The sequence below is a fragment of the Podarcis muralis genome, chromosome 13 (genome assembly GCF_964188315.1).
Source record: "Podarcis muralis chromosome 13, rPodMur119.hap1.1, whole genome shotgun sequence".
Taxonomy (NCBI): Eukaryota; Metazoa; Chordata; class Lepidosauria; order Squamata; family Lacertidae; genus Podarcis; species Podarcis muralis.
Genome location: NC_135667.1, coordinates 7,347,182 through 7,360,295, shown reverse-complemented (window position 1 = coordinate 7,360,295; position 13,114 = coordinate 7,347,182). Strand labels below are relative to the sequence as shown.

Here is a 13,114-nt window from a genome sequence, read left to right as displayed (position 1 = left end):
CCCCACCCACCCCGCGCTCCTCCCCGCCACGGGCTGAGAAAGTTGCAAAGGCAGGAAGTGGAAGGAGGAAACAAAAGTTTGCAAACATTCGGGGCGGAGAGGAGGGCGGCGGGGACGCGTCCTCTGCAGCGCCCGGAAAAAAACACCCCCGAAAAACAAGAAACCCCCGGGGAGGAGTCGGCGGAACGGGGCGCCACGAGGCCCGAGGACGCGGCGATGGGCCACCAGCAGCGCTGACTTGGCAAAGGGGCCGGGGATGGAGGCGTAGAGGTCAAAGGCGCGAGAAAGTGAAAGCGGCCGGCTTCCGTCGCAGATTCGGGGGAGTCTCTTCCTTTTTTGGGAGGGGGGGATTATCTCCTCTCCACCATCCCCAAGGAAGGATCCACCGACCAGCCTGGAGATCTGGCTTCCTCCTCCGGGGCCACGACGCGTGGGAACCCAAGAGGCGCCGGAGAGGACGGGGAATCGGGCGATGGGGGCCCCCAAGATGCCGACGCCTTCGGGGCTCGCCCGGGGCTTCCTCCTGGCGCTCCTCCTGGGTAAGAGAGAGGGGCGCGTTGGGCGCGGGGTCGGCTTTCCATTGGGGGCACAAGCGCCCCTTTTCATATGGTGCCCAGTTGCTGAAATGATGGCGATGGGGGAGGGCTCAGTCTGTGCCCCCTCCCCAAGATATGCCGGGGCTCCGGTTCCCATCAGTTCCGACCAGCATATCCAGTGGTCAGAGATGATGGCAGTTGTGGTCCAGCAAAGCCTGGAGGGTCAAAGGTCGTCCTTTGCAGCACCCCACATTTTGGGTGGGGCAGGCGTGGGGGCAGAGATCTGCCCATTCAAAGGCACACCTGTAGAGTTTGGTCTCTAAACCCAAGCGAAGTGTGGTGATGGCCTATCCACTGGTGTCAACATTAACCTCAGGTCTGGAAGAAAAAAAAGGGGTCAGCACAATACTTTTTGCAGTTATGGGTCATTGGACCCATATTGCATCTGAGAGTCCTTTTCTCCCAATAGACCTGGTATCAGCCCAGGTGAGGAGGAAGCTTCCTTGATGGATGGGATACAGGGAGCCTTGCCATGACTGGTGGGAGTTTAAGCATTCCCCTTGCATGCATTCCGGTTTATACCTGATGGAGGAAACCTGAGACTGTGGAGTTCGGCCTAATAGCCTTCCTGCCCGTCTTCCCCAACCTAGTGCCTCTAGTTGTTTTGAGCTTCAGTCTCTTAAAACATGGTGAGCAGAATGTGCTCTGAGTCATGCACCAGGTCAAACCTGCTCTGAATCTCTTCTATTTCCTGCAGGCAACCTGTCAAAGGCCTTGTTTTCCTCTCTGGTTCTCTAATGTGAGAGAAATCTGACATCAAAATATGTCAGTGTTCTGAAAACTCTGGAAGACACGCAAGATTGCGGGGCACTCTGCTGCTGACCTCAGAGTCGCCGTAGTCCAGGAAAATATATATATATATTTATTGCAAAGGGTTGCTCTGTTCTTATCTTCTTTTTAACAGGCTATTCACCTTTCTGTTTATAAGGGGTTTTGTGTATTTAGTTCATAGAATTTATAGACTGCTTTATATAGCAACAACGACAAACCAGCCTCAAAGCAGTTTACAAAAAGAAGTTATCAGTCTTTAAAAAAAAAGATAAAAACAAGTATTTCATAGAATAAATAGAGTTGGAAGAGATTCCCCCCCCCCCCCCAGGTCATCTAATCCAACACCCTGCAATGCAGGAATCTCAAGTAAAACATTCAGAGATAATTAAAATCAATGATCAGCTACAAACCACATTAAAACACATGTCATTGTTCTTCTGCCTGTCAGGATAGGCTTGCCTAAACAAAATTATTTTAGCAGGCATATAGCAAGAATATAGCAAAGGTGCTTGTCTGGTATCAATGGGCAGGGAGTTGATATTATTACTATTTTATTTTATTTATTTATTGAATTTATATACTGCGCTATGCTTGGGGATCTCAGGGCTGTTCACAGAATAAAATCAAGATATAAAACCACAAAATACCTAATAAAAATAAAAGTAGCCCCCCCCCCCCCAAAAAAAAACACATTTTAAAAGGGCATAGGATGTAAATCGCATCAACCAAAGGCCTGGTTAAAAAGGAACATTTTTGCCTGGCACCTAAAGATGTGTAATGAAAGCGTCAGGCGAACTTCTCTGGGGAGAGCATCCCACAAACGGGGAGCCACTGCAGAGAAGGCCCCGTTCTCATGTTGCCACCCTCCAGACCTCTTGAGGAGACACACAAAGAAGGGCCTCAGAAGATGATCCCAGGTTCATATGAAAAGAGGCAATCCTTGAGGTATTGCGGTCCTGAGCCGTTCCAAAGTGTGGCTATTGCCACACTATAATACTGATTTCTTTTCAATGTGGAACAAACAATATGTGGCACCTATAACAGTTCCCCAGACTGAAGTGGCCAAGTGGACATATAAAGAAGTAAAACCCCTTGTAAACATATTGCAGGTATGTTATTCCCAAGCTACTGAGGGCTTTATATACGAAGAGTAGCCACATGGCTGGGTAGCAAATCGGCAACCGTTCTGTGCTGGCAAGGTATTGTTTGTTGTTGTTGCCATGCATGAGTATTTATCTTCCAGCTGAACTCTGCCAAAGTGCACTCCAACCTAATGGAGGCTTAGGCCACAATGAATGTGCTCCTTCAACATACCAGGAAGTCCTTCGTTTGTGTGTTTTCCCGATAAGCAGACTTAACACAGACAGCCTGTCTGGAATTTGACTTTCTCTTTCCTTTCTATTCCTTAGGTGGGATTCAGCTCACTGAGAGCAACTCCTCACACACGGGTGAGTTGGGGGGTAGAGAGGCATGGGGCAGAGAGGGAAGGTGGGTGCTGAGGAGGGGGGTATTGCTGATATTTGATATTTGCGGAAAGGCTGTAGCATTGGAATCTTAGTGAGTGAGTGGAGACATGATAGAAAATTTATAAAATTATGCATGTCCTAGAGAAAAGGAGATGGAGAAAAGTCCCCCCCTCATTTTCATTTCATTTTTAATTTGTATAATGCCTTTCTATATTACGATACCCAAGGCGGTTCACAGTAACAAAATACGCAACAAACAGCACACACCTTATCTGATCCAATACAAAAAGTCGTAATAAAGTCGTAATTAATTTTTAGAATGTATTTATAATGTTGTACTGTTTTAGTGTTGTTAGCCGCCCTGAGCCCGGCTTCGGCTGGGGAGGGCGGGATATAAATAAAATTTATTATTATTATTATTATTATTATTAACTTTCAGATGGAACGACTTATATCAGATAAAGTCATGTTGAATTGTCTGTTGGTCATAGTACACAATAAAACCAACTCTCAAAACATCAGCAAATCATTGTTAAACAAGAGATTCACCCTTAACAATTGCAATAAATAATTACTAAACTACGATCGATAAAGATAACTGCAAGTCGCAATGATTAAAACACCACAGTGCATACAAAACCATGTAAATGGGTCAAATTGGGACACAGACACATGACTTTTAAAACTATTCCTCCCTCCCTTAAAGTCCTCTTTGGGAAAAGTCACAGACATCCAACAAAGTTGAATGTTGGAAGATTTCAGACAGATAAAATGAAGCAATTCTTCAACCAGTGCATAATTAAACTAGGATTTGCTCCCACAGGAGGCAGTGATGACCATCTTGTGAGGCTTTAGAAAGGGATCAGGCACGACAAGGTCTATCAGTAGCTGCTAGCTGTAATGGCTGTTCTTTGCCTCTGTGGTTATAGGCAGTGATGCTTCTGAACGCCAGTTGCTAGAAACCTCAGGAGGAGAAAATGCTCTTGTGTTCGAATCCTGCTTGTGGATTTCCCACAAAAGGATGCTGGACCAGATAGGACATTGCCCTGATCCAGCAGGCTCGTATTGCGGCCTAGTTTTATTTGTATGCAGCCGCCTAAATAGTAGTTTGCTAGAAATAAGATTCCTGTGGCCCTTCAGACTTTGTGGGGCTCCAGCTCCCCTCAGCCGCAGCCAGCATGGCTCCTGATCAGGGATGAGGAGAATTACAGTCCGTCAATATTTGGGGTGTCACACATTCACCACCCCTGAGGGGAAGGCAAGGGTAGCCAATAGCCAATACAGCACTTGTAAGGGGTGATGCAAGTTGCTGTCCAAAAATAGCTGGCTATCTCCGCATTGGGTTTGGAGAACCAGGATGCCATGACAAAGGCTCAGAAGGAGAAGGAAAGGACTGAGGAGGGCACTGAGCAGGGGGGCGGGTAGCTATTTCAGGGATAAGTGACAGCAAGGGAGAGACTCCTGAAATGACCATGGTGCCTAGAAAGATCTTGATACCTCGGTTTTCGAACATAATCCGCTCCAGAAGACCATTTGACTTCCGAAACATTCAAAAACCGAAGCATGCCATTTCCGGAAGCATTTGCTTCTGGGAAACTCAGTACGGAAGCCGTATTGTGGCACATTCGGCTTCTGAAAAGCGTTCGAAAACCGAAGCAGTTGTTTCTGGGTTTTCGGCGTTCAGAAGCCGAAACGTTTGGCTTCTGAGACGTTCAAAAACCGAGGTACCACTGTATTACGAAGGGGAACCATAAAAGAAAGTCAGAAGGAGCTGGAAGTATGAGGAAGGGGCTCAACGTTGCTTCATTGACCTTCCCCTTCCTTCCACAGCTGTCTGTCAAGGCTACCCTGATGTCCGGATGGAGCCGCAGGGCCAGATCCGTAGCCCTTCTTCCCAAGGGACGACATACAGCAGTTGTAGCTGGGTCATTCTGGCCGACCCTGAGGAGATCATCAGTATCAGGTGAGAAGGGAGCACTTTTAGTTGGGCCCGGAAACCAACCTCACATGAGCGTATCCTTCAGATTTCCTGGGGAGCGCCACATAGAAGCAAAAGTTGGCATGCATACATGATCTCTCTCGATCTCTTTCTCTTTTCCTTCCACAGGTTCCAGCACTTTCATCTCTCCTGTACCTCGGAGATGCTGATCATCCAGTCAGCCTCGCTCCCTTCGTCCCCTTGGAAAATCTGTGGCTACCACACTCCTGAGCCCCTCCGGATAAAGGGAGGCAACGTGACCCTTAGTTACAACTGGAAGTTCATGACAGGAGATGGGTTTCAGCTGAAATATGAGAGAGGTACGGCAGAATCCACAGCCCTGGTGCATTATGGGAAGAAAAGGGAAACTTCTCTCCTCATCAATTTCCCTCCCTGATTATTGTTTCTAATTATCCATCTCCTTCTACACACATGCATGTATACATGGACCTCCTTTCCCTCCTTATCATGGGTGGGGTGCTATTTTTCATATAAAGTGTGGTTCGCCCTTCTTCCTTATTTAAAAAACAACCACCACAAACTGATTTGGGAATGAGGAAAGAAAATCTCAAGGCTGAAAAAATCAGAAAGTGAGAGAAACCACAACTGAAGGGAACCTCCATCTCTGCCATTTCTGAGCACAATTCATCTGTTGGTGCTGACCTTTAAAGCCCTAAAGGGCCTCAAAGGCCCAGTATACCCGAAGGAGCGTCTCCACCCCCATCGTTCAGCCCAGACACCGAGGGCCTTCTGGCGGTTCCCTCACTGTGAGAAGTGCAGCTACAGGGAACCGGGCAGAGGGCCTTCTCGGTGGTGGCGCCCGCCCTGTGGGACGCCCTCCAATCAGATGTCAAGGAAATAAGCAGCTATCTGACTTTTAGAAGACATCTGAAGGCAGCCCTGTTTAGGGAAGTTTTAAATGTTTGATGCTTTATTGTGTTTTTGATATTTTGGGAGCCTCCCAGAGTGGCAGGGAAACCCAGCCAGATGGGCATGGTATAAATATGCTGTTGTTGTTGTTGTTACTACCAACACACATCTCCAAAGCTGATGGAATACTAATCTGTGTATTATTGACTCTGCCCATTCCATGCCTCTTTTGGGTTCCTATCAGTCCCCTCTGACAGCTTCATTCTGTCTTTTCCACACCCCTTTCCTCACTCCTTTTCTCTGCTCCAGAAGCCAGCAGGCCACCCGTCTTTCCCTGCAACCTCACCCTGGACAACTTCTATGGCATCTTTTTCTCGCCCGGCTTCGCCTCCGACTCCTACCTGGGCGCCGCGCATTGCCAGTGGGCCCTCGACGCCCACGACAGCCGGCCTCTGAGCATCCGCTTCACCGCCCTCAGCCTGGGCGTCGGGGACTCCCTGAGGGTGTACGAGGGGGCGCCCGGATCCGTGCCGCGCCCCCGCTTGCTGCGCAACCTCGACTACACCAGCAACAAGAAAGTGGTCGCCGTGGACTCGCCTTCCAGCCGTGCGTGGGTGTCCTACGAGGCGGTGCCGGGAACATCCGGCCGCGGCTTCAACGCCACCTACCACGTGCGGGGCTTCTGCGTCCCGTGGGATTTCCCCTGCGGCGGAGGCGACGGCGAGGGGGCCACTTGCTACAGCGCCGCCGAGCGCTGCGATGGGTTCTGGGACTGCGCCAGCGGTGCCGATGAGGACGGCTGCAAAGGCTGCCCGGTGGGGCAGTACCCCTGCGGGGGGCGCGGGATCGGCGGAGCCGGCTGCTACGGGCCGGCCGACCGCTGCAACTACCAGACTTTCTGCGCCGACGCTGCGGACGAGCGCCATTGCTATTCGTGCCAGCCGGGCAACTTCCGGTGCCGGGATGGGCGCTGCATCTACGAGAGCTGGGTGTGCGACGGGCAGGCGGACTGCATTGACGCCTCCGACGAGGCGGACTGCTCCTACGTCCTCCCGCGGAAAGTGGTGACGGCGGCCGTCATCGGCAGCCTGGTGTGCGGCCTTCTCTTGGTGATTGCGCTGGGCTGCACCTGCCGACTGTATGCCCTCCGCAGCCACGAGTTTGGGTGAGAGGAGCAGCTGGGCAGCGATGGGCAAGGCTGGGGCTTAGGGAATGTGCACATGAGATATCAAAAATGGGGAGAGCGATGGAAACTGGGGGGGGGGGGGGGGGCAGGACTGGGAAGACTGGTGGGAAGTATAGGAATGGAGCCATACAGAGAGGGAAGACAGATGTCCCCAGGAAGTACTGTGCAGTGATCGTGGTACCCTGGTGTATAGAAATCTGTTTTATTTGCTTAAATACCCTCCTCTTCACCCCAGGGTGGATTTAATTTAAATCAAATCAATCTAAATTACTAGTCAGTAAGACTTGATTTAAATCATTTTTTTACAGAAAGATTCATTCTTGCTGGAATAATCTTAATACTTACATGCAGATGAAAGTTTCATTTTTTGAATAATAAGTTTTCAGAGTTGTTTTTACAGTTATATCAAAAATTACAGATTTGGTTATACTATTAGAAATACATAGATAACTATGAAATTATTGTGAGGTTTAATAAGTTAACTGTTTATATTGGGACAACTTTTCTGCTGTACTTTAGTGGAAGGAGGAAAATAATAATTTCCTTAATAACAATTTAAACAATTTATTAACTAAAACAATAACATTATAGCATATGTATCCATGTTTGTTAACTGATGTTGTTAAACAATTCTTTCTAAATTTTTCATGTGTGGTAACACCTACCACACATGAAAAACGTAAAACAAATCCTAATTTCCTGATGAATAGCATTTAGGCTATAGTTAACTATCCTTACAAAGATTTTTTCTCCAAAAGCATTTTTCTTTTAAAAATCTGATTTTTTAATTTTATTTTTAAAATCCTTGATTTTTATCCACCCTGCTTCAGCCAGAAGTAGGCTCCTAGAGCAGCTTACAAATGTCCATGATAAGACAGTCCCTGCCCTCAGGCTTACAGTCCAAAAGGTATAACATGAAAGGAAGAAAGGATCCGGAGGGAAAAAGAAAAAAGCAAACTCTGTCTTAAATGACAGAGCTTTTGTAACAGCCTGCTGGACGGTTCAAGGAAAGCTGCTGGCCTTTCTCAGTAGACGTGATAGCAAGATCCTGCCATCTTATCCCTCTGTTCCTGTAGCCTGATGGGATGGCTGCTGTGGGCGGCAGCTGAAAGAGGAGCCCGGTGGACATGGTGAACCAGTGGCCTAGCCGCTGTGGGTGCAGCTATTGCCTAATAATAATAATAATAATAATAATAATAATAATAATAATTTATTTATACCCCACCCCCCATCTGGCTGGGTTTCCCCAGCCACTCTGGGCAGCTTCCAACTGAATATTAAAAACAATACAGCATCAGACATTAAAAACTTCCCTAAGCAGTTCAGTTGTCTTTTAAAAGTAAAATAGTTGTTCATTGCCTTGACATTTGCTGGGAGGGCATTCCACAGGGCAGGTGCCACTACCAAGAAGGCCCTCTGCCTGGATCCCTATAAAGAATGTTGCCGTTTTAACAGGAGATACTGTAGAGCTGGAAAATGTGGGCGATGAAAATTAAGTGGGGGGCACCCAACGGAACTGGATGTTGGAAGATTCGGGAAAGGCAAAATAAAGCATTTCTTCTCACAGGGCATAGTTAAAACTATGGAATCGGTTCCCATGAGAAGCAGTGAGGACCCCCAACTTGGACAGATTTAAATGAGGATCGGACAAATTTGTGGAGGATAACACTATCAATGGCTGATAGCCACAGGGGCTATGCTCCACCTGCATGGCCGGAGGCAATGGGAACTGCATTTGGGGAGAGTGCTGTTGCACCCTGTTCCTTTTTGTGGACATTGGGTTGGCCGCTTGTAGGAACAGGATGTTGGGCTGGACAGGCCCCCAACCAGATCCAGCAGGGCGCATCGTCTGTTCTTATGAAGTGAAAGGAAGTTGAAATTAGAAACTTCCACTCAGAAAGAGAGAGGGAGAGTTGAGGAGGGATAAGAAAAGAATGTTATGGAGGGATGGAGAGGGTGACGGGTACAGCTTTCATCTCACACTTTGTGTGTGTCTCTTTCTCCCCACAGTATCTTATCCCCCTTGTCGCGGATGGAGGCCCGGCTGGTGCAACGGCAGGCGCCGCCTTCCTACGGGCAACTCATTGCTCGCGGCGTCATCCCGCCCGTCGAAGGCTTCCCCACGGAGCACCCTCATCAGGTCAGCAAATTTCTAACATTTGTAGAACCTGAGGTATGAGGCAAAATATACAGGCCCCACTCTCTTCATTTTTGTGTGTGTGAGAAACGCTCACTTCATTTTTGTGTGTGTGAGAAAGCATTTTGTTTGTCCACCCTACCAGAAAGAGTCCTACGGGTTCCCTATGTCTTGACTCCCCACATAGCCGGGCAAGGTTCCCTTCCTGAAATTGTCTCTGAGGTCTAAGATGTTACATTATTCTGGCTACTTGGCTGCCACAGGGATTGCAAAATGCACAGATGCCTCTCTGTAAGCTCCATTGCTTGTACGATGGGATATCCATATGGCTTGGGCCAATTATAACCACAGCTGGGAAATGGCCCTCATATTAAGATGCCATTCGTTCTTAGGAAGCCGTGTCTTTGAGGCAGAAGTCTGGGGACTCTGAGCCAGAAGTTTTCAGGAGCAATAGGCAGCAAGAGCACTCAGGCGAGGCTGTGTCAAGTAGCTCTCGCCATATTGAGGGCCTGCAGTGAACGTCAGTATTGCAGCCTCCCATATCACTCAGTTCTGAAGAGGACTCTGAAAACTCTGGGACCATTGCAAGTGAAGATGCGAAGACCTGAATAATAGGTGTGCCCAGCAAAGGAACTGTAGGGCATGCATCTGTAGAAGGAGAGCGAAAATACCTTACTGGAGTCTTCCCAACATATTCACCATCTCAGGCCTATGATTGGCAGGGGAGGCCCTGTTAATGTTACCACCTCTGGCTGCTGCCTGGATGGCGTTGACCCATGACAGGGACTTTTGGGTGGTGGCTCTGCATTTGTGTGATGCCCTCAATGGTGAGGTGCACCTGTCTCCCTCATTACTGTCCTTCAGGATAAATTTTTATGACATCCCTGCTTACCCAGGCATTTGACTGATGACGGCTACTGAAAATGTTGAAATTAGTAACTGTGAGGGAATGCAATTGTTTTTAGTGTCTTCCAGATTTGCGTTTTTGATGTTTCAAAAACCTTTTCTAGTTTAGATTGTACTGTTTTGACATGTTTGCCACACTGGGCTGCTTTGGGGAGTGGGACGGGCAGGTTGCAAAGGTAATAAATTAATGAATGGATAAATACGCCCTCCTGGGATTTCTTGAGGGACTCTCCCTGCCAGGTGTTTGGTTTTCGGTCTGTCCTAATTCCTCACCACCCCTCCCTCTGCTCTTTCGTTTCAGAATTCAGTGCTGGGGAACTTGAGGTCTCTGCTGCATATGTTCCGCCACGACTCAGCCGCCGCCCCTGCCGCTGGTGGGAACCGCCGCCCGCATCGCAGCCGCTTCCTGCGCCGCTTGGCGAGGCGCATGAGGCGGTTGGGACTGCTGCCTCGGCCTGCTCCAACCACCTCCACTTCTGCCGCTGCTGCCACCACCACCACCACCACCACAACCACCTCTTCGTCACACTCCGCTCCGGATACCCTGCCTGAGCCACTACCCGGAGAGGAAAACACAACTTCTGGCCAGCTGGAAGAACAAGCCCCGCCTCTTCCCCAGAAGGCCCCGCCCCCGCCTGCCGAGCCTGCGCCAGAGCCCCAGTCCCCGCCCCCTCCCACCCCGCGGTTCTCTGGGATGATGCGCTCTCTCCGCGTACGGCTGTTCTCCCCTGTGCTGCCGTGCTCTGTGGAGGCAGGCAATCCCCTCAGCGCCCCTCCGTCCCCCGAAGACGAGGATGATGTCCTTCTGGTGTCCCTCACCGTGCCCGACTCCGAGAGCGGAAGTGCGTCTGCCGACTGGGCTGCGGACGACGAGCCCCTTCTGACCTGAGCGGCCTTCTGCAGCAGCATCCGGACTCTCTTACCCAAACACTGGACGTTGCCTTTTAAGAACTGCACACAGGGTTACTTATGCACAACAGCAGAAGCAGATTTTTTTCCACCTCTCCCCCACAACCCACCAGCAATCCCTTCCCTTCCCGCTTCCCTAAAGGTATATTTTGTGGTGTATGGGAAAGGATGGCAGTGTATGGCAGTTAAAAAAAAGAAAGAAAGTTCTTAAATGTTATTTTCCATGCTTGGCGTTTGAGCAAGAGAATAGGGGCCACCGTGACACCTCTCTTTCCCCAGTCACTTTGAGGATTCAAATACCAGCTCAGCGGAACAGGGGAGCGATGCTTGTGTGCCACGTAAATCGGGGTTCTTTAAAGGGGAGAGATTCTGATCTGGTATACCATCGCTGTTTCTAGTTCTGCGCAACGAGAGGAGAGAAAACAAATCCCTAGGGGCCACCCAGTTATCTTGACACCTCCATCTTCTGAGAGCTGCCTGCCGCGGGTTTTGTTTCAGTCGGTGCTGAAATCGCGGCTTGTGTGGAAGAAGTGATAGGAGTACATGCACTTGACATTTTAAGAAATGTTCTTGGAAAGTGAGGAGGAGGAAATGAAATATGCTTCTGCAGGGAGAAGCTCAGATATGTCTGCCTGAAGGAAGGAGAGCTATGTAGTAGTCAGAAGTAACCCTTACAGGTACTGTAACCCTTAAAAGCAGTGACTAAATTGGTGGGACCCCAATCCTAATTTTGCAATGCCACAGCAGAGAGGGAAAAAATCACGTGATTCGGGTGGACTAGAAAATTATTATTGTGGAGTTGTGGAAAGATTAAAAGAAGGAGGAAAGGCTGAAGTCAGCAACTCAGCTTAAATTCTTCTGCAGTAGTTGCAAAACAACATTTTGACCGTGCACTCCCTATGTATGTTTACTCAGGAGTAAATCCCAAATTTGTTCAAATGGACTTAACTCCCTGGTATAGAGATAGAATTGCAGCCTTAGGCAAGGAAAAGGATGGACAATATTTTCTTCCTTTTATTGATTAAATGTTTTGTAAGTAAGCTATTTTTTGAAAAAACACAGAAAATGAAAGAAGTTAAATTTTGCACATGGAATATCTGAACAGCTTTAAATAAGGAAAATTTGTATGAAGGATTTATTTTTTTAAAGAAAACACTCCTTGAGAGCAGTGATCACTGAAGATTTTTAGTCATGATCATTGCAGATTATTTCTTTGGCGGTGACCAAAAGCACAGAAAATAATGCATGGATCCAAAGACCCAATAAATTAACATAACTTGGTATAAATGATGATAAAAATTAAATTTTAAGAGGTAAAGGTTATCTCTGGCTATTTAATATAAAGAGTACTATTTTTTAAAGATGAAGCTAAGGCTTCATTCAAGCCAGTCAGAGCATGAAGAGATGTTTTTCTAAACATGACGTTAGAACAGTTAACAACTCTTTAATTCTACCTGATTTTTTTAAAAAGTGGCTCATTCTTAGGCATCTTTCTTAGACAGGTGTTTAAAAAAGAGCATAAAAGGGTAATATCTGCATTGAGTCTTTGCCCAGATCTTTGTATGTCTATTTTTAAAAACAACAACAATAATAATTTAACTGACAATATTCGAAAAACATTTTCAAAAGTACGTTGTGGGTGACTTCCAATGTTATCTGCCCATTTGTGCAAAAGATACCAGCTTTGCGCAAGAATGTTTCTGGTTTCTCCTCTGCTGCCTCCAGATCTTCTTCAGGGGGTCCCCTTGCCTTCTGGAGCATAATTTGAGGGTTTCAGGAGGGGCTGAAGGGGCAAGAGAGGAAGGAGAGCCCACATTTCCGAAGTGGAATTTCTCTCGCACTCTGTTGCCTCTTGCCCATTAGGTGTGAATTGGAGCTGGGGAACCTCTGAGCCTCCAAATATTGTTGGACTCCAACTCCCAGCACCCCAACTATCTTAGACAGAAGTTGGGGCACTCATGGGAGTTGTAGTCCAGCAGCGTCTGAGGAATCGCAGGTTCCTTACCCCCTACCACAGGGTATGTGGTGGCCGTGCTGCTGAAACCCAGTAGCAAGGCTAAGCTATGTCTGTATAAAGCTTTATAGAGGTGAAAGAAAACAGGTTTTCATTGTTGTTTTTCAATTCATTTTGGCAATAACAGGCTCAGATGCAATGACGATGATGGATTCTTCTTCTTCTTCTTCTTCTTCTTCTTCTTCTTCTACTACTACTACTACTACTACTACTACTATTGTTGATCCAGCTGTTGATATGCAAACGGGGGGGGTGAGGTGGGAGCCCCACCAGATTAGAAA

The 13,114-nt window shown here is 47.8% G+C and overlaps 1 protein-coding gene across 1 annotated transcript; it reads left to right on the top strand.

The window, feature by feature from the left end:
* Window positions 1-12,917, top strand: LRP10 (LDL receptor related protein 10). Its single transcript, XM_028702426.2, has 7 exons — window positions 1-539; window positions 2,777-2,815; window positions 4,664-4,796; window positions 4,941-5,131; window positions 5,991-6,846; window positions 8,878-9,007; window positions 10,212-12,917. The coding sequence occupies exons 1-7, from the start codon at window positions 473-475 to the stop codon at window positions 10,797-10,799; spliced, it is 2,004 nt and encodes a 667-aa protein (XP_028558259.2). The 5' UTR covers window positions 1-472; the 3' UTR covers window positions 10,800-12,917.
* Window positions 12,918-13,114: the final 197 nt, after the last annotated feature.

What these genes read in the sequence shown, in the direction of transcription:
- LRP10 (XM_028702426.2), top strand. Translation starts at nt 473, where the DNA reads ATGGGGGCCCCCAAGATGCCGACGCCTTCGGGGCTCGCCCGGGGCTTC. An exon ending in CCTCCTGGCGCTCCTCCTGG is followed by an intron (nt 540 to 2,776) that starts GTAAGAGAGAGG and finishes TCTATTCCTTAG; the next exon opens with GTGGGATTCAGCTCACTGAG. An exon ending in CTCCGCAGCCACGAGTTTGG is followed by an intron (nt 6,847 to 8,877) that starts GTGAGAGGAGCA and finishes TTCTCCCCACAG; the next exon opens with TATCTTATCCCCCTTGTCGC.